Source organism: Strix uralensis, chromosome 4 (assembly GCF_047716275.1).
Source record: "Strix uralensis isolate ZFMK-TIS-50842 chromosome 4, bStrUra1, whole genome shotgun sequence".
Lineage (NCBI taxonomy): Eukaryota > Metazoa > Chordata > Aves > Strigiformes > Strigidae > Strix > Strix uralensis.
In genome coordinates, this window is record NC_133975.1 from 101,020,628 (window position 1) to 101,043,574 (window position 22,947).

At 33.3% G+C, this 22,947-nt stretch overlaps 1 protein-coding gene across 3 annotated transcripts in view; it reads right to left on the reverse strand.

Annotated features, from left to right (window-relative positions):
* NOVA1 (NOVA alternative splicing regulator 1) overlaps positions 1–22,947 on the reverse strand; it is a 155,778-nt gene that overhangs the window by 22,352 nt on the left and 110,479 nt on the right. For 2 of the 3 annotated variants that reach the window (XM_074868207.1, XM_074868209.1), the window contains 2 exons: positions 17,372–17,538; positions 6,867–6,938 (listed from right to left, as the gene is read on the reverse strand). In XM_074868207.1, coding sequence (XP_074724308.1) covers positions 6,867–6,938; positions 17,372–17,538 — 239 coding nt within the window. The remainder of the gene's footprint in view (positions 1–6,866; positions 6,939–17,371; positions 17,539–22,947) is intronic. The other variant, XM_074868208.1, reaches the window with a different exon arrangement.

The following is a 22,947-nucleotide window of genomic DNA, read 5'->3' on the forward strand; positions in this document are numbered from 1 at the left end:
AACAACAAAAATCTAACCACCAGATAGAGTCCAAAACATGACAAGAAATTGATTTAAGACATTTATCTATTTTAATAGAAAGGGGATACTAATGCTGTTTATTACACTGAAAAAGTGTATCTTTTTGAAGAGGGGATGAAATAGGAAGCTAACTGATTCTCATTCTTTTCAAGCATAAAATCAACACAAGATACACAAACATGGAATCACATTTTTACTAACAGGACTGCAACAGGCAGATCATTCATGACACCCTATGAATGATATGCCACTAGTACTCAGAGACTGTGTCTTATGAATGCTCCTGACAACATTTCCCCTACCTTTAAGAAAGGAACAATAAACAGTGAACCCTAAAATTTGCTGTCTGGTAGAAGAAAGGAAACAGGTAAATCAATATAAAGGAATATGAACACAAATGATTACCTACATAGTTGCCAAAAGGGAAAATTGAAGCATACAATAGGAAAGTGTAAAAAACCCACTGATTTGCATATAAGAATTTTTAAATTGTTATTTAAAAATCTTTATAGTATCTAAAAAAAATTTATATTTTAAGGAGACAATGCAAACAAAAGTGATGAGCTCAGATACTGCAAAATACTGGGAAAAAGTAGTCAAAGAACAAGAGGAATATAATAAACGTAATGTATTAACCTGAGAACCAGAAAAAAATGTCTACAGTTAGTCCACGGAGTAAAGGTTAATTCTGCTTAGAGTTTAGCCATGAAATGAAGCATTTCAGTTGAAGAGCAGCAGGAAAGGTTTACCTCTGAAGCACTGGAACCTCTAGTGGAGTTCTCTCACTTGAACAGGGGAATAATTCTCCCTATGCTGTTCTAGATACGTTATCTCGGGGATTCCTTATTATGTGCTGTCCACAGTGAGCCATAGGCAACTTGTAAACAAAAAAGGAACTCTGTCTTCTTATGAATCTGGAACTAAAAGGTCACTTTACAGAAATAGGAATTTATAATCAATAAAATTGTCTACAAATATAAAAGGGTTTTCTCACACTAGAAAGAAAAGTGTTTTTCTAACCATTCTAACCACTTTCATTCAACCTTGTTACAATGCACAATGTTCAAAATTATTACTGGGTGAGTCTATGATAGCAATAGCAAGACCTAAACAGAAAAGAACTCTGAATGTGAAGCTGAAGAACTATTAAAACTGAAGATGAAAGTCCTCACTGAGACTAAACCAAAAAGATATGCTACGTTGAGAAATTATGTAAAGAATTTTTCTGTATGCAGCGAAAGTATACCATAAGTTTGGGGACCTTCCAGAAACAGTCAGCAAAATACAGGGCCTAGTTCTTCAACTCTATTCCCCTAAACAGCATGATGAGGTTCTTACAGTTATCATATAGCTCTGAACACCAGTGCCACACCAAAACTGATTTCCTTCTCATTAATAAAAAAAATGGTTTGATGCCATAATTAGAATGTATTTGTTTAATATATTAATAATATATAATAGTTGTGGTCTCCATGTATTTACAATTTTAGAATCTGGTGTACTAAATTCTTTAGTGATGAGTTGATATGAAATATTGTCTATTAGATGATGTCTCTTTCAAACAGCATATTAGTTTTGTGCACAGAACTCAGATACACCTTCTGGGTGTAAATAAAATGGTTGTATTTATCAATGACCAATCTGACAGGTTGAAAAAAGGTCAAACTGTTATCTCACAGAGAACTACCATGGCAAACATTCTGAATAACCAAAGTAATAACAGATTTTAATTCTACAGCACCTTTTATCAGAATGCTAAGTATCATTATATTGAATTTGCTTTTAAATATACAGTACTGAGATTTGGAAAGATCAATTGATACATCTGGCATCAATCTGTGACAGACTCAAAAAGAAAACAGATTTTCTCAATACCACTGTAAGAAATTACATTAAAATTAGGGAATTAAAATTAGATGAATATTGCAGTTAAAATATCAGAGACAGGATATCTTAAATAACCCTCACATCAAATTGTCAAAGGCAAATATAGTATCTCAATGGCCTACAACAGCTGTCTAGTATCCTGGGATCATCATTAAAATTCACTACTTGTACTTTAAGATTAATCTGCTGATAAAAACTTTATCATTTGAAGTTGGATATTATACATATTTTAAAATTCCATGTCCTAATGATAATAGAAGACTAAAACAAAGCTTCTTTTCCTATTTCTTGTTCCACCTCCCACAACAAAATATATATTTAATATAAGTGATGAGTTCATCAACCCTTTGAAAGCTGTCAGTATGCTTTACAGACAGCCTCTGTTTTCAGATTCTACCTCTTCAGGAATGAAAAGATTATACTTCTGCAAGTAATTTTACAGGCAGGAATAGGACTATTCTTTAAAGTCAGAAAGAGGGAGACCATCTACATCAATCATTACAATTTAGAGATACCAATTAATCCCCCAATCTCTAGTTATATGTGTACTATTATATCCCATTGCAAGCTATAGATTTTGCATAAAATAGATAATGTAAGAGAAAAGTACAAATTCCTAATACCAAGATTGAAACAGCCACATGTTTGTGCTGTGCCTGCTGGGTACAGGCAGTAGCAAGAAAACTGGCTCAGTCCCATCATGTAAAAAGGTTGAAAAGTATTATTCATTAGAGATATTGCAGCAACAAGATGATGTAGATATGCTCAAAAAAAATGTAAACCTGGAGGACTGAATGGACAAATCCTACACCTAGCTGCACTCCACAAAATTTATATTACACTATATGATAAAATAAGAGCTTCAGGTGCAACAACAAAGAAGGAAAATAGAATGTATAACTGTAAAAAATGCAAATGCCACAGGAAAAAATGGTGCATTAAAAAAGTAAAAATAAATGAAGGTTTATACATGACACAAAGTTTGTGATGATAAATTTTACTACATTACTGAGCTTAAGCCTATCTGACTTACGAGTAAAGGGGAAAGGACTCCTACCCATCACTCTCCTGACACATTTGTAAGTGGGAATGTGTGTTGTGGCCTTTTATTCTCTTACAGCCAGTAGTAAAGCTCAGCAGTGGTATCAATCTTGTGGAAAAAGGGAGGATTGGAGAAGGAAACATGCAAGGGTTGGCAACTGCATTTACAGATGTACAAATAGACAGAGGAGAACTACAAAGCTTAGGTTTATATCACTCATGTTTCTCCCTCTAAAATAACAGTAACATCAATAAATCAAGCAGATAAGAAAAAAATAATCTTGTAAACAAAAGAAAATATGTAAACAGTTTAATTATAGCAATATTTGTCTAATGTCACTTAACTGTTAAAATAAGTATTAAAACTCACACCTTTACAACGTGCTACAGAAGAAAAGCAGGCATGTTTTATATGATATTTATGGTGTTATTCATCACTTTTGAGATTAAATTCCCACTTGAAGTGTACCGTGGAAAAGTAAAATTGATTTCTACCTTCTGGTAAATAAAAGTAAAGCTATATTCTGCCAGCTCCAGGGGCGTCAGCAGAACAGTTTCACCACTGTAGCTAACTGTCAGTGTTCTGACAAAGTTCATGAGAGGGTAACACAGAAGCTCTCAGTTTAAAAGTACAGAAAGATTGAGTTCTTTTCAGTGGTAGGCAGACAGGAGGGGTTAAAAAAAAAAAAAAAAAAAAAGGTTATTTGAAATGTCCCTAATTCTATTACCTCTTTGGTTCTTTCTTCCTTGGGAAGTTTGCAATGCATGAATTTTTAATGAGAACAGAGGCCCAAGGAAGTTCTACTGAAAAAATAAACAAGACCTTTATAACAGTAATATTGACAGATGTATATCTTCCTAGAACAAAGAACTAAAGAAAAAACCACTTCCAACACAGAGGTTTCTGTTGCATATGTGGCAACTCAGTATAACACAACACATGACAGTTCTGAAGAAACTGTTTTCTTTCACTATATAAGACATTTTAGTGACTATCTTCCTGAGAATCATAAAATGAGTAGTTTCATGAGCACTGGATTTTTCAAAAAACAATTCAACAAAAGCCAAAATTGTCATACAAAGGAGTTATGATCTCATCTGAATGGAGGCAAAGTGAGTCATTAAAAGGAAGACATAATACACGCCAAATTTCCTGCCCAGCTTCCTCTGACCTCTGTTGGCAGAGCTATTTTCCTGTTGCAGTATAAAGCATGCCTAGAAATTGTTCTGCCCACTATGCAAGCTCTGTCAGGAGAATACAACTGACATGCTCGTACAGCAGGAAGGATCACATCAGGTATGCTCATCAACACACATACTTGACAGTTCTCTAATTGCAATGATTTATGTGGAGTCCTCCAACCCAGTTTAAAAATCTACTCCAACAGCAACCCAGCATTAAGCGTTGCTTAAACCTGGCTTAATCACCTTACTAACCTTTAATATAAAATACTGTCTTGTCATGATTAAAATATTATAGAAAATTGAATGATCTTAAGCCTGATATGCTACTATATCCACACAAGAATGTGTACCGTGAATTTATCTTACACTGAATTTTCTGACTTTCCTGTTATCCTAATATAACATTTTGTGAGAAAACCCATACCTGAACGGTTTCTATTGAGAATCATCTTACATAGCCATATATCAAAACAAACATTCACTGTTGTTCTCTAATACTCTCCTATTGGGTACTTACACGAGTACTGACAGGTTTGAGATTACTGTGTTGGAACCTATTTTCGTGTGACAGCCGCAGTGCAGATACTTGTCGATACACTGGTGCTGAATGCTAATCACTACTACTGTCTGGGAACAATTGCCAGCTACGTCACTTATCACTAGAATGAACAAAAAGGCCTTAACTGCCTTATTTGCTTTGTGCTCCCTGCTGGAATGGCTAGAGACCACTAGGAAATACTAGGAGGCTTAAAATAATTACAAACCAGTAGGAATGTCAAGGGCTAATGATAAAAGCAGGTCCAAAAGTCGCTTAAGGAAGTCATTACTGTTCATATATATAATTTTAATGCTGTTCAAAAGAGATCTTGATTATTTGTATGAAATCTGAATTGAGCACAGGTTATGAATAAAATGCATTAAAATATGTAATGTGGGATATAAGCAAGACACAAAGCATACATTTCCCTTAGTTTGTATATTCAGCTATATCACTTGACAATATTCTCATAGAACAACTTCCTATAAAATCAGTATTTTCAGCTCTTAAAAAGTAATTTAAAGTTTATATACTAAACTATAATTTTGATAATTCAAAATTCATAGAACAGATGCAAAGTAGGTACTTCTTTGATGCTAATTAAACAGCATGCTCAAATAGTATTTCCTGTAAATAAAAGCACCTCTTCCTTTTTCTCCAAATAATGATCATCAGGGTATACTCATAATTTAAAAAAAAAAAAAAAAAGTGGGAAAGAAGACACAGAAAAGTAGTAAGAACACTTTTTAAAAAGATCTGTGCCCTCAACGTTTTAAAAAAATTCTAATTACAATACAGAAAATACTAAAATTAAGAGAGAATAAATGCTGAACAGAGTGTTCATAAAATATCCCTAGCTGTTGGCAAAGATTTTATCTTTGTCATTTAATGAAGATGAAGCCAAATAACTCTTGCTGGAATGGAAGCAGGCTGATGAAGGCGGCTTTCAAATTGAAGTGAGGGATATCGCAATTTATATTTTTCTTAGTAGTTCTTCTATCTGTACAATTTCTCCCTAAATTTCATTACTTTCTGTATTAGACATCCCTTTCAACAGATAGTCATGTGCTGATCAAAGATATATTGCTTTAATATGCTTGTGTTCTGTTGTATGTTAAATTGTTTGTTCATACAGCCAGCAAGTTCTAAGCAGTTCACAAAATATCAAAGGATCAGTAATTAATAATAATGTTAACTTCCAGGGGAAATTAGCTTGTTGTGAAAAAAACTTTTCTAGTATTTGATCTAATTTGTGCAAGATCTGACAGAAGCATTCCGCTAACTTAAATAAGCAGATCGTGTGTTAAAAACTTAGCACATACTGAATACTTACATTATTTGAACACAAAGTACATTAAATTTAACAGTACATTAAAAAAATAAGGTATTTATTAAGCATAAATCAGTTCTAAAGAGCATGGTATGAAGTAACTTTAACAATTTTCATAGGGAAGGCAAAAAGATACACAGTATGATGATTTGTGGACATAATGAATATTTTTTTCCAGTTAAAAGAGAAATACATGAGTGTAATTAAAATACTGCTAAAAGCACAATTTATGCATTTAAAAATAAGACATGAATTAAACTTAAATTTGTTTAGTATGTTTTTAAAGAGACTTAAGTTTACTTCATTCTTCATCAATAATTTTTCATTTCAAATCTATTTTTTATTACATACACTACTTAAATAATGTCCCTATGTTACTGTCCACAAACATATTTCAAAATTCTTAAATTAAATAAACAAAGAAAGAAGTCTGTTTGCCATTCCTAGGTTGATATCCAGCTAATTAAGCATGGTTTTAGGGGTTACTCCATTATAATTTATAAATGATCCAGGAAGTAAATACGTGTGTGCATATATACATAAACATACATATACCAATAGTTATTCTGTCTCCAGACACATCAGTGTGTATCCTTGGTATTTATTAGTCAAATTTTAAAAAAGAATATTTCACAAGATACTTTGTTTTCATCAGAGATTTAAAAAAGACAACAAAACAAATTAAAAGAAGAAAAATGTTTTCCATTCAATTTACCAATTTCTAACAAGAGTTAGATATCTATGGTTATGGGTGTATATATGTGAATGAACGAATAAATCCTTAACCCACCATATCTTTTTTTCTCCAGTTTGCAAGCTGTCACCCGTGAAAAGTATGGTGTAGATGGTAGGATGATACTGTACCTGATTGGCTCTGGAGGTGGTCATGGGATCAGATGGAGAGGACTTGGTGGTAGTTGGGGAAGATGGCAATGTCTGGGAACAAAGCAGTTCAGGAGCAAATCAACCTTTACAAGCCTTAGACTGAACAGTTAAAAAAATAAATAAACCAACAAAAGTAACGTAACTAGAAAATTAAAATAAATAAAAAATGCCTAAGACAAAAATCTTTCTCCTACTCATTGGAACTTAATGGAATTTAAAGTCAATTGGATAAATAATGCATGTAAATATGCATGCTTATGCATGTAAAAACAAATTAATGACTTGAAATCAAGATGGTGAACTCACATAAATACTCAAAAATATGCTGACCACATGAGGAATATATTCTTTCCTCTCTCCTCCTCTTGGGGAAAATGAAGACTATAGTAAACAAAAATTCCAGCAAGTTCAATGAGCACACTAGAAACAGTTATCAGTCTACAAACAAACAGGGCCAACATCTGAAAGAAGTTAGAGACATTTACTTTGGCACCTTATAATGCACCATTCTATAACACGGACTATAGCCAGCAAACTGTGTTCCATATCTTACAATTACACTGAAGCTACTGAGTTTTTAGTAATATACTAACTGCTAAAATATTCATTGATATTTTTTAATCAAGAGGCAGGTGAAAAAATGTAAACATCAATCTCATGACAGATGAACATGCAACTAATACCTTCACAACAAATTACTACAATATATTTATGTTTAGTGTTAAAAACGTTCATTTAGTTGAGCAAAGATTAATAACTTATCATCAGGCCTGTGTTCAAAATAAACACAAAAAAGAATTAAGAGTCATATTTATTGATCACGTTTTCTAAATAATATACAAACGCTTAACATTAATTCTTGAACATATCAAAAAAGCACTGCTCTGTTTAAAATTTTTATATACACATTTCTCTTTTTAAAGTATTAGATCCTGACAAAATAACTCTTCTTTCTATAAATGTAGTGAAAATGTAAAATTCCAATCTTCGAAACATAACATACAATAGTTATTCAAAGCATGTTTTTTGACATCTTTGTTATATGTAAATATTATAAAAAAATCCAAAATTACACTACTTTTGCTTTAAGAAATAAGATACTAAAATGCTATACAATGTGATTTATCATATGGTCATATAATTACTAACCCAAACTATTTAGAAATAAATGAAGCAAAATTTCACACTTTCAGCAGTTCTGTTACTTACAATCATTGACAGTCCCTCATAAAATAGGTATACATACTTTTGCACTAAAACTCTTAATGCATATGAGAAAGCTGGGACACTGTGAATGCATAAAGTTGTGTATTAGCAAAATATGGGCTTGTACATATGCACACACAAATATTTTAGCTGTATGTTAAGCAATATGAAGATCCATTTTTTTCATAGTTTGTACATAAACAAGCAGCCAAAACAGGAAAAAAAAATCTTTAAGAAACAGATCCTTAATTTGTGTTTCCAACTTGTAACTCATGTTATAAAACAATAAAACCAAAAATAAAACATATACAGCTTAAGCATCAAGTGGGTCTCTTTCAAAAGGCTTAGGCAAAAAATTACTATCATGTATAGAGCATTAAAAAAATATGTAGCTTGGCAGAATGTTATTGGTCAGCAGACACTGTACATTGTGAAAATCAAAATGATTATAAAGGATTCTCCCATGTCTTTCTGTACAGATCATGGGTTTGTTTGTGAGGGGATAGAATTATTTAGAAAAAGAAAAGTCAGATTCCACGATAGTACAGGGCTAACCCTATTCAGTTATGGAATTATACTTCTGGTTTTAGTGGGATGATTCAATATCTCTCTTACCAGATTCTGAAATTGCAATGAACTGACCTTCATCATTTAAGCTTAAACTAATGGGAAAAGAAACCAAAAAATCCCACTCCCAAACAAATAGAATGGAGGACTGTAACATCCTCATAGGTTCTCTTTATTATAGCTATATATTAAGCTGTCATCCTGAACTAAAAAAAATTTTAAAAGATTGTTACTATTCTACAGCAAAACTCTGAAAATATATTTTGACTAAAATATGTCAGACATCTGATAGTTTGTGTGATCAACACCACTGCTAACTAGGACATACTGAATTGCATATTGTTTTGGTATGCTAGGCTAATTAATAAATGGAAAAATAGTTTGTTCTAGGCATTACTAAATCTAACTAGTGGATTTATCAGAAAATATGTAGAACAGTTCAACACGGAATAATGACCTAATCACTGATACCACAATTAATTTAGGAAACTGGAAGCCTCTCAGTTTTTAATTCACATCAATCTTCCTGAAGCACAGAAATGTATGGCTGAGATGAAAAAGGAGTGACAATAATCCTTTCAGGTGACTGTTGAACTGTAACATCTCTTAAGTAGAAGCATTTCACTATTCTATTCTAGCAAAAGCTTGTTTAAAATACAATGGAAAAAGATAAAAAACATTTAGAAGCAAAACAACTGTACTAATGAACAAGAATCAAGTATGGGCATACACATTTTTTTCCAAACACACATACCAATGACAAAATACTGAAAATAGCAGCAAGATTTTTTGTTTTGTGTTTTCGGTGTTTTCTTTGTTTATCAGGTTGATTGAGTTTGAGGCTTAATTTCTCTTACTGTGCTTACTGACATAACTGCTTTAATTTTTTTATATATATCTATACATATATATAAAAAGTGTGTGTGTGTGTGTGTATATATATATATATATAAAAGAATTGAGAGCATTTTGTAAAAATTAATCCCTTTTCATGTTTCTTTATAATTATGGAGACACATTAATTTATGGAGACACACCTATTTATTTCTTCAACATTAAAGTAACACAAAGTAATTTCTCAAAAATAAAAAAAATGAAACACAGCATTTAGTTTTTGTATTGAATTTCCACTGGCTGATAAGAAATTTATTGATACACTCTCAATTGATTTGGAAGAACTTCTAGGCAAAATTACTTCTTAAAGAAAGTTGGACAGAGCTCAATAATTCCGATTTATTATGCAGCGTAGAATTTTTTTTTTTAAATTTGGCAAGTGTTTTGCATTAGGCTTGAATTTAGGAGTTGTTAGGCTTCTGGGAATGATATGTATAAAGTGATTAGAAATCGTAAGATGAATTTACATTACAGAGTTTCAATTTTTGAGACTGAAACGTGTACTACAATTGAAGCTTTCTTGAAATTGCAGGTTGACTGCTGGCAAGGTTATAGAAAAAAGCCAGTCAGAATTTCTACCATACACCACTTTTAAGACTCACGGGGTTTTTTTAAACTATATCTTGAATAGTATAGTTCAAGCTATGATGAAATTGGTCTTCTGTTTTCTCAAATATTATTTGCTTTCCTATTACTTATGAGACAATGAATGGAAGACTATATTTACAGGTAAGAGTGGTGTTTGTTTTTACTTTAAGCTTCTAGAACAGATGTTTGAGAAAACAGACTTTAAGTAATGAAAAGGAGGTTAATTTTAGAAATAAAATTCTGTTTGAGCCATATTTGAGTTGTAGTATTTTCTGAAAGTCCAAGAAAATACTTCTTCCTTGTGTTGCCCGCAAGAATTGATTATACTGTGAGACTGCTCTCAGGCTGCACAACATACTAAAGGGTGCAGAAAGATGATGAAAGCATCACACTTCCATGCTTCATATTTTTGAGTAACAGAGTGAATATATAGCTGTATCATGGCAGTATAGAATACCTATACTCCATCTGCATAGTGTTCCAAAAGGTCTCTGAGCTCTCTTTCAATGACTTCATGAAATGCCTAATGTAGAACTACGTATAAACGACAAAAGTCACACCCTTATATATACTAAAAAAATTTCAATACTTACACTCTAGATAATAAATATTGTACTGAGACTTAATTCTCAGCACCTATTAATATATTTATATATAGAAGAGTAGAAAGAAAATGTAGAAAATTAAATACCATTTTAAAACAGGGTTAGAGACATGAAAGCATGTAAAGAATGTCATTTAAATGTGAACATGAAACTGCATTTACAGCTTCCCAATTTCTAGTTTCTCACTACAGGGGTTGCCAAACAAAGAAAATCTTGGTAATAATATTACCCACATTAAATTACTATTAATACTAAGCTAATACTGAGTTTCAGTCTTGTATATATTAATATTGGTGCTTTTAATTCACAGAAATTAAAGCGACAACAAAACTAGTTTGCTTAAGCCAATATTTTAATGCACTTTAAGAAAAGGTGGTATCTTTTTTGAATTGTATTAAATAGTTGAATACCTTCTGCAGCTAAAATGAGAAACAGAGAGCACTGCAAGGCCCCATTGTGCTGAACAACATAAAAGACTGACTTACTACACTTTCAACAGTATCAGAGATGAGCCTTTCTAAACAGACCACTTGCTTTGCTAAACATACTGAGTCTTCTTTTCATCTGCTGTGAATTTCTTTAATCTGTAACTCTGGCAAACGATTCGCATCTCAGTGATGACTGTATAAATACATAACACATTTCCAAAATAAAATTTGGAAAAAAGAAATAATCAAGGATTAATAATTTATTTACAATCCAGATTGCAAAAAGGCTACCTTGACGAACTCAGTGATCTAATTTTACTTGCCACCTTTTCGCTTCTGTAAAGAACAAATAAAGTACATTCTGATTATATTACATCCTCTTTGCATTTGGTTCTGCTTTTGTGTAAAAGAATAGATGGGGCATAGGGCAATACAAAAAGACTAAGAAAACTGGCATATATAGAGGTAACTTATCTGCATTTATGAACTCTTTGGGACTTGTCTTTGAAAAAAAGAAAAAAAAAAAGTGTGGTAAGTATAATGTAAAAGAAAGGTTATCTCATGTTATCTCATGTCTGGGGACAAGAAGGCGTAAGGAGCTTAAAGCAAACCAGCAGGTGCCATTTGGATCATCAGGGCAACTCTGGATGGAGGGAATGATTTAGGATGAAGATTAAAGTAAAATGGACAAAGAAGAAATCAGGACATTCTCTTTCCTCAAAACTTGTCAAAGTAACACAGGAATACTACAAGATCTGGTGCTGTTAAATAGACATACTATAAAACTCAAGTAACCAGACACAGGCATCGAAACACATAAGAAGATCTGGGTCTAAGATCTGGGTCAAATAAACACCAAGAAGAAAAGGTCAGCTTTTGATTATGGGCTAACTTTGGGATTTGGAAAAATACTACCAAAACTATAAAGCCATCAGAAGGCATGAGATAACTTCAGAATTTTCTGAAAAATAAGAACACTACTGAAAATTTCTATAATGTTGAATGCTGCTGTTCATCCCCCAACAAAATCTTCTATTCACATTCCACTTTTGAAGCACATACAGTGAAGAGTTAATCATCAGCTACAGAGTTAATCATGCTCACAAAACATGGTTTCGCATACATATTGATATTATAACCAACACTGGCGAAATGAAACAGAAAATTAAAACAGTGATCTGGCACCAGAATTAAGTCAAGGGCACACGAGGGACAGGATACAGGATACACATTTTAATGGAATGCTAAACTTTTGCCATGAGATCTAATTTGTAGAATTGGCTCCCTAGTAAATAATGGTGATTTTTTGGTTTTGTCCTCACAACTTGTAAACATATCTGCATATCTCATTACTCATTGCAGAATGGTAACTGGTGTGATTCTTCACCTATGTTCAACAGTGAGAAAAGTTTATGAGAAATTATTGACTAGATGAAGAGACACAGTGTTCTACAAAACTACTTACTATTGTTTACCTGAAATGAAAAATGTGGAATTATTTTCTCATACTCTGGAGTTTAGTAAGGTTCATCTAGGTGACAGGCTGTTGCCTTAAATGGATGATAAAAAGAAGAAAGGTTCATCAGAACGGAGAGGCATTATAGGAAACCAGTGAAAGTTTCTTAAGGAAGGACAGACTTGGGGATATTGGTGGATGAAAAACTGACTATGAGTCGTAATACGTGCTCACAAGCCAGAAAGCCAACCGTGTCCTGGGCTGCATCAAGAGAAGTGTGGCCAGCGGGTCGAGAGGTGATTCTCCCCGTCTACTCCACTCTTGTGAGACCCCACCCGGAGTACTGTGTCCAGCTCTAGGGCCCCCAACATAAGGAGGACATGGACCTGCTTGAGTGGGTTCAGAGGACGCCATGAAGATGATCAGGGGGCTGGAGCACCTCCCTTATGAGGACAGGCTGAGAGAGTTGCGGTTGTTCAGCCTGGAGCAGAAAAGGCTCCAGGGAGAGCTTATAGGGGCCTTCCAGTACTTAAAGGGAGCCTACAGGAAAGATGGGGAGGGACTCTTGATCACAGAGTGTAGGGATAGGACGAGGTGTAAGAGTTTTAAAAATTAAAGAGTGTAGATTTAGATTAGAAGTAAGGAAATTTCTCAGTGTGAGGGTGGTGAGACACTGGAGCAGGTTGCCCAGAGAAGCTGTGGCTGCCTCCTCCCCAGAATTATTCAAGGCCAGGTTGGATGGGGTTTTAAGCAACCTGGTCTAGTGAAAGGTGTCCCTGCCCATGGCAGGGGGGTTGGAACTAGATGATCCTTGAGGTCCCTTCTAACCCAAACCATTTGTTGAAGTCTACCGAGTCTTTATAGTCAGAAGAACTCATATCCTGTATTTAAAAAAAAAAAATAAAAATTCACCATTTAAGCCAGTATCTTCACATCTGTATCTTTAACTCGCGTTCTGTTTAAGCACTTCAAAGAAAACATTTTATTTAAAGATGGTGAATGTTTCAATGTTTTGTTTTTTTGTTTTTTTTTTTTTTTTTTTTTTGTTGATCAGCATTTCTGAAGTAGTCATTTTCACTAGAAGAATGTGAATTTACAAATCTGAGTTCAGACATTCAGTTTTTCAAATTTTGAATACAATGTCTGGTACCGTGATTAATGAACAGAAGTTAAAGACTCATGAAAGGTTAATTATCTACTGAAAAAGCTGAAATGAAGCTGGCTCCAATGAAAACATTAATTGGAAGTTCTATATGTGAAAGTTTTACTCTAGATTTTCAGGGAAGAAATTCTAAAATCATTGTTCATGCTTTCATAGCTAAACATTTCATAGAATCAAAGAATGATTTAGGTTGGAAGGGATGCTGGAAGACCAAAGAGTGTAAACTCCTGCTTAGAGCAGAATTAATTATAAGATCACACATCTTTCCTTCCATATAATGCACAGTTCTGCAATGGCCATCTTTGACTCCAAGTTCTTGCTGGACAGGCTGCTACAACACCTGCTACCTGGAAAACAACTCAAAGCTGGAAGGAAAATTCAACTAGCATACAATAAAGCTGCAATAGTTTCTCTGAAGGTGATGTGATAAGACCACATTATGCAGCCTTTTCCACTGTTCATAGGAGCTGCTCTTAATTTAGAGGTGAAATTTAAAGCTTTGTATGCTAATTACAAAGCAAAAAACAGCTCAGGCTCCTGATCACTTTATGAAAATTGTACTCTGTTCACCTGGGTTACAATAGGGTCTGAAAGAGTTGGTGTGACACTTCAAGTAATAAAGAGAGAAAAGGGAGGTTAGATGCTCATAGCAGTTTCTAGGAAGCAAAAGTGTACAGGAATCAGTTGGTTATTGTCAAATGATACCTACAAGCAGCTGATGGCTGACATCTATGAAGAGAGTATTTATGTTATGTAGAGATAAAAGATGCAAATGTTTGTCAATTAAACATCTATCAGACCTGCTTGGAGGAGAGAACTACTTGGTATCTATTGGTAAATCCACAGGATTAGGAGATGTGAAAAAACGCAGTGGAGAAGGTTCAAAAGGAAGCAGACACACTTGTTTACAAATCTTCTGAAGCTGAAAAAGTTGAAGTCCGATAAACCACAATGTTTGGATAGTGACTTCAATTAGTAAGGAGAAATGCCAGGCCAGACTCGGCCTCCATGTATACCCATGCCTTTCCTGAAGACAGAAGTGCTGAAACTCAAGCAGCCAGCAACAGGTTTACCTATTATCTTTTTTCACTGAAACTGTAGCCAGAAGATACTTCCTTTCTTAGCTTGCTTCTCTGAGGCAAGTGTCAGTAAAGCAGCCCAGGATAAAGAAATGACAATAGAGAAATGAGAGCTGCATGCTCATATAGATGTGGGTGGCATTGCAAGGCTTTAACAACAGGTATCATCATTTATGGGGGGAAAACTACCTTTGCTTTTCTTGGTAGAAACAGCTAGAAAGCAAACAGAAATATCTTCAAAGGTTCTAATGAAGGTAAAATTGATTATTACAAATCAACTCTTGATCTCAAATGCTGTCCTTCAATCTGCAACATAATATTTTGGGTACCGAAGTTCTTGGGTAACACTCCAAGACAGGATAAGCCATGTAAAAATTTGTGTAAAAGAAGATTGTAATTCATAAGGCTTATTTTTTGTCAAGTTCAAAATGACTTGTATTATATGTTATCCCAATCATTTTAATAAAATTGTGACCTGTCTGCTATTAGAAAAAAAATAATAGCAACACTGGACTTCTAGATCACGACCAACTATTATAAAATATTATCCTTCTAATTTCTTAGAGGTATTATATCTCTCATTAAGATACAGGATATTCTGACATTGGAGGATAGATTACTTGACTGCAAACTCTAAGAACTAAGCTAACAATTTCACTTCTTGGTAAAAATAATGGATTTTAGATTTATTGAGTCAATATTTATAGTGTATGAATTTATCATGAATAGAAGTTGCTTCATTAAAAGAGAAGTTAATCAATTCATTGTGGTTAAAACTGCTCTAACATATGCACATGCATATCTCAAACATTTGCAGTCATATTATTATGCACCTGTACGTATACAGGTAATATATTAAAATTCTATTATGTAGAGCCAGTCACTAAATAACAGTCTTATAAGCTACACACTTCACTAGCAGCAGCTCTGTTCACTAATCCATCCCTTCAGAATTTAATACAGCATTCCAAACATGGAATTTTATTTAAAAAAAAGAACACAACAAAACCCAAACCAACCAACCAAAAAAAAAAAAAATTCGAAAAAAACCCTCAACTACTTTACAAATAAGTTTTCTGCAGAAGTAATGTGGACAAGTTGTATCAATTACATATACAAGACAGGAAATATTTAGGCATGTCACTAAACAGCTCTGTAATCTAGTTTCTCAGGATCTTACTGACTTACTAAAAAATTAGTTTCATTTCATTGAAAAGGGGAAAAATACTTTTCACTGTTATAGAGAACACTTATTTCCCATTGGGTTAAGAAGTATTAGCATGAAATTTAACGTTTTACAAGCAGAAAAGCCATTCAAAATACAGATCGCTTCAGCTTTTTCTCTCTACCTCTGGCATAATAATTTTCATGTCTAATGATTTAGAAACTAATCTTATAAAATTGGGGCTTTTCTTTTTAGTATTTTCTTATAAATTATCTAGAGTATCTTTTAAGTATTGCATATACAGAAAAACTAATACAGTATTAAATATTAGAAATCATATACAATGGCTTATGCATAGTTTCATCCATCTACAGCAGACTGATTGTTCCAAACTCATCCTGTTCAAACACGTATTCATAGAAGCATTCTGTGTATGTCACTATATACAAAGTAATTGCATACAGTTACCAAATGATAAGATACTGAATCTTGCTAGTGTAGAAGGACAAAACAATCTTTTCCCATATAGGACAGGTGAAAAACTAAATTCTATCCTATATAGGATAGAGAGACAAGACAAAATTTTACTAATGTTCACTCATTTCTTTCCTCAGCTTTTTCTTATTCAATACAATGGAAAATAATTTTAAATCCTGTATGACATATTTCACATTCTCCATACAGGGTAATGTTTTAAAAAATTAAAATTGTTCTGGAAAAATATAATGAACTAAAGAATACTACACCAATAATACCTTGAAAATATATTTTGCATTGCCCATAGATTTTGAAAGAAGTCAGTGTAAAACAGGCAAAAAGATGCCAAAAATAACATAAATTGAAATTGTAGAAAACATCCCAAGTGAATGATCTTTGTATTTTCAAGTTCTTACAGGTAAGACTTTAACATATCTAATATAGGTTCAAAAAAAACCAATGAACATTTTGTTTTTATTTTAAATACATAAAAGTAGAAAACATTCAGTTATTCTGATTTTTTGTAATGCTAAAGATTTACAAAGAGGTTCATTGTCTAAGATTAAAATTCAGCGATCTTTAACTAAAACCTAGAAGTGTATTATCACCTTATACAGTAAAGAAACATTTATGAAAGAAACACATTAGAGTGTGGCATTGAAATTTATGAAACACTGTCTAAAAGAACTGCTGAGAAACATGGAACATGTAAGTACAAGGAAAAACAGGACCAGCAAATTACTAAAGGGTAAAATAACATTTTCTTAAAGAACATGTTATGTTGCCCCCTTGCAGCCTTAAAGTTTTAAGACTTCTAAAGAGCTGCTGTGACTCTCTATTCCCAACCAAAAACTCACTTGTTTGATGCGGTCTGGATTAACAGTGGTCTGAGGCTGTAGAATGCTGACAGGCTCTGTCTTGGCCACATTTTGAGGCATTTCTCGAATCTTCTCTGCAATGAAGCCATGAACTGCATTTAGTGCTTCAACTGTTCCCTGGATCAGACACACCCGCTCTGTAGTACCTGCAAATACCAAAAGTTGACCTGAATAAAGCAGATTCTTCAAGATCCCACAAATTGCTTCAGTTATGGCATAAAGATGGCACTCAAAAGCAACCTTGCAAAACCAACTATCAATACCTCCATAAACATACAAACGAAAGCAGATATTTTCAAAAGTTAACATACTGATGAGCTGAATATATTTTAAACAACTCATACTTGTGTAGGTCCTACAAACACATAACTTTCCAAGCCAATCTGGATATATAAAATAAAGAAAGAACAAAACCATTAGGTTTTGTTGGAAATGTTAACAAATACAATAAGTCGGTGCAGAATACATGTCCTTTAAATGATTTTCTAAAATATTGTATAAATTCTAGGTAACACAAGGTTGAACATAATAGGCAGCATTATAGCGGCACTTGGAATAAGCTTTTATAATGAACACCTGAACTGCAAATACATTCATTTAGTGTAGGCATTATTAGATCATTTCTTCAAACAGCTGAAAGTCATTATAGCAAGACCTTTCAAGGCCCACTGATCTCATATATCTGAGTATCCACTTTGTCTTTTATAACCTTCCTACCTTACAACATACCTGCAATAACTGCAATTTACTGAATACTGGAGATTAAGCTGTCTTTAATGTGATTTAGGAGTTGGAAACTATGAAAGCTTGTATGAAATAAGTAGTCAATACCCAAAAATTAAATTTCACTGATTTCTGTTTAGAGTTACGCTGAATACCGTTCATGCAGGATATCCAGACTCTACGTGACTACCTTCTAAGCATCCATGTTCTAAGGTCGTGGGAAAATACTATATACTTGTCAAATAGGTCTGACAGGTGAAATACATATTTATTCTATGTGTAAGAATACTAGGCCTTTGGTGGCAATAAAGCAGAGTAGGGGACAGTTTCCCACCATACTCATTTGTAAAGATAGGACAGATGCTTAAGAAAAAGAGGCCTTGAACATATTTCTCATTCCCAAACTCTACAGCAAAGTGTAACCCTTTGTTTCTTTTCATTTCAGTTTTGCTGGGTTTTCAGTTCTAACCATTCTATTCTGCTCTGTATCATTTTGCTTAACTCTATTCTCCAGTCTGAAGTACATTCTTTTTCTTGTATTGGCTGTCACTCCCTCTCCCTTATATCACCATTATGCACTCTCACTTTTAATTTCACTGATCTTGTAATGACTTCCCTATCCCTGTAGCCTGGAGGAAGAAGTCTGATGTGTCATGTTTATCTCATCTTTTGTGTACTACCTCATAGAATTTGTGATTCTATGCCAATTACAAACAGACGTTAAATAACTACCATAGCTTTAGTTATAATTCTCTAGAAAGGTTTAGACAAAGCCTACATTGCCACATAACCCTTTTCCAAAATGATACTGTGCTGTTTGTGTTACAAAAAAACCACACCAGTGCTTACTGATTTGATTTCTTAACTAAAAACAACTACAAGATGGCCAAAGATGAATGCAGAACTGTGGAAAAATACTTCATTTATTTTTTTGTGACTAGAGTGGTTTTAGATGATTTTGCATGGCTTTACTGTATGCCAGAAGAAGCTTTTTTAACATCTTGGGTTACAGCTTGATACATCCTCACTAGAGAAAGAATATAAAAAACCCCAGTACGATCCTAAGGATACAAATATGAAGCTGCACTGAAATAATCTACATATCAATCCACTTAAATAGGTTCCACAAAACCAGTTTTGACTTGAAAAAACAGGATCTAACAGGAGTTGGAAAAAAAAAATACACTTAAAAGGAATCATTGTAATATCCATTTTTGTTCTGCAGAAATACCAAACCAAGACAACCTAGACGTCCAAGTAAAATTGCTTTGAAATTTCATGTAGTACATACTTCCATAAACACATTCTGTACATTTGTAACATACTCAAATTAATGATTTTCCATCAGTATGTTTTTACCTTCAAATACCAGTAGAACAGCTCTACTAACAGAAGAAAATGATAATGTGAACTATCATGATATAAGTGTATTCCTGAAAACATAATACTGCGATGCAAAGATATGCCAGATACATTATTCAATGCCAATGCACATTTTGCTTCAAGATTACAGCGGGGGAAACAAAATAACAAATTTGAGCTATGGAATTACCACAAAAGTAAATATTGATGTATTCCTAGTAAATATTATTGACATGATCACACATGAATCTTTTCTGCTGAAATTTCATTCACTCTACCTAAATAAATGAAAATTACAATGTAATGATATGGTAAATACTAACAAGTTTGAAATTATTTCTGAAGTTCACAACATCTTAGCTGGCCTCATTACCATTGTACAATCTGCACAGAATCACAAGCAATACATAGATTTGAGGAATGTACCAGGGAGGTAAGTGAACTCCTCTTTAAAATTCCCTTCCTATCAATTTTATGTCTTCAGTAATCTCTACTGTTATCAACTCATCTTAAGATATGCTCCATATAACACTGCGACATAGTTTTAAACAGAAAATAGTACAGTAACCTTAGTCATCTGCAAGAAAAAATTGCTTTTTATTAGTAAATGCTTCTCATCTGGTTCTGTGGATGATCTCTAAAGATTAAATATCTCATTACCTAAGGATGAAACAACACACTAAGAGCCCTGCCTGCTCATTAACTTAATGTATTCATGTGCACCTAAAATCTTTCAAAGATTTTTTTCCTAAGAAACAGTATCAGGCAATACTGAAATTCACCTTCATAGAAGAAGCTCTACAGAAAAAATGACAGAATGAGAAATAAACATTTTGTTCTCTATTAAAACATGTTTTTTAAAATAATTAAAATTAGGATTAAAACATGTCAATCAGTACTTCAAAAGATGTCAGGCTAATAGTCCTTGAGATAAAATATAAAGTTAAAATTATTACACTCTTAACAGCAAGTTATACAAATATAATCAAATGCATATTTCACAAGAACAAGATTTTTAGAACATTTATGTGACCTTTGCAACAAATCAACTTAAAACTACAGCTGATTTTCTTTTTCCAAAGCACTCCATCAAAAAAGGGAGTTTGAATGACATAAGTGGAAGTCATCATGGAAAATGAAACTTGGTTCCTAGATGAAGCTTTCTTAAATGCCTTCCCCCCCCCTTCTTGGCTTCCTCCCCCTTTTGCAAACAACTCCTGTGGTTTCTGTGTAAAGCAATCCAGCTCTAAGAAAATGCTCTGGGGAGTCTTTATGCCGCAGTATTAATTGTCTCCTAAATGATGAGATGTGATGTGGATTGATCAATGCAGCTAATGCAAGTGTTCTTTAGGTCAGCAGACAACACACTGAAACAAAACACAGATCAGGTTACGTCCAAGCTACTGGAGACTAATATGGAAAGCACTTCACAGGGATGACTACTGTCAAAACATTGGAAAGGAAAACAGTCAATGCTAAATAGGAATTTCATTAGACTTGACACTAAGTGACTAAAGGCTATTCTACAATCTGTGTCATTTTAGAAGGTGCAATATAATAAAAATATGCTTTATGTCATAGTGTGGAACAAACACACTACATTTTAGTATGTATAACCAGGATGTAGTAAATGGAAATCACTGTTTCATGAAGAAATACAATTGGGCAAAAGCACGTTTCACCTAGAGTAAGATACAGTTTTAAAGTGCATCACAGTAGTAGCACATTTTCTTGGAGGGTCAACAAAAAAAAGTAAAAACAAAAATTTTGGAGAAACTGTATACATGTACAGCTGGGAACTGCTTTAATCTTCTGAAGTGATGTTGTCATATTCCTTCACACAACTCTAATAGCGTTCACTCAGATAACACAGTACAATAATTTACAGGAGTCACACAAAAGGAAAACTGCCAGCTATACGACCAACCTGTATAACAAAAATAAGCCTACGATTCACTAAAGTTGGTGAAATTTCTGTCATTTTACAAGCTTTTAGGCTCCATTAGTGTCTAAAGTAATCTGTCAGATTATTTATCATTTTCAGTTGTTTAACAGTTGCATCCACTCCTTTTTTCACATTTCTGTGAACAAAAGCTCAGCCATCTATATGCATTCTTTTTGTTATATGATTTTCAAAATATGTATTTAAAATACAGATCTCATTTTTGAAACAGCTGATTTGGAGAAAGCGAAATTACCAAATAATCAGTGGCGCTTTTTTTGTGCAAACATAGCAGATATAAAATTTACAATTGAAATCAAAGTTAGGGTCAGGTATTGTATATTGTCTTTCACATATGAAGAGATAAAACATATACAAGAAAATAATAATTCTTCCGCAGAAAATGACCAAATGTAGGTGGTCATCATCCCTGTACATTCAAAAAATGGACAATTTTTTATGTATGTTCAATAACACTGAAGTCCATGACAGAAGTTTACATGTGGTTGCAAAACAGGAAAACCACTATCTAAATACCTGCTGATGATGATGTTGCTACAATCATGTCATGTTTATTTTTTCTAAGGAACCCAAGTAAATTAGTCAGTATTTGTATGTGCTGTACTTTTCAGCATGTAAAATGTGTTTCTTTCCTCTTATATCAGAATTAAAATTCAGTTTGCACGTGTATGTTTCAACTATTTCTTATCAACAAAGAGGCAGAATGTAATTGCACAGAAAAGCCTGCCTGTACTGCCCAATAAAAATAGATTTTTAAAACTAATGGAGAAAAAAGAAATCTTAATTCAGTTTTTTGTTTGTTTAGCTTTCAGAAGGAAATTTTTTGCACTGAATTTTTTAATCTGAAAACAGACTCAGCATTATCTAAAATACTCTTTTTTCCCTGCAGTTCCATGGGAGAGGGGAAGATGCATTAGCAGCCACCAGGTAATTTAGAAGTAAGTAAATAAAAACCTGTTCTGAAATCTAGTAAGTTAGTTAGGCCTAAAAGCTAAACAGCTTGCAATAACTTTATTTTAATCATTAGTTTTTTCTTCCACCTCCTTTAACTACCTAAAACTTTACTTCTGGCAAATATCTTTGCCAACCACATGGCACTAATTTTGTCAAGAGCTTCAAAACAACAGACCACAAGCTTTTTCTCTGTGAAGGTTGTTATTTACTTATTAGACAACTTTAAAACAACCATTAGAATAAATGGTAGAAGATGCAACAGGATGATGCATTCAACATCTTTATTTCTATATTTAACAGGCATACATCTATATATGGTTACCATTAAACTTTTAAGTGTTTGCTTAAAGACTCTGAATGTGTAAGAGTTCTACTGTGTTCACAGAAACCTTAGTTGAAATGTTTTGGAGAACGCACTGTACCTTTCAGAAAGGACTGTCTTGCATTTATATGACTCTATATACTTTACATCAATCTTAAAGAGCATTTGAAAACCTAAAAAGCACAATGTATTACCAGCCCAGGGTAATCCCAATACATCCACTAATTAAAT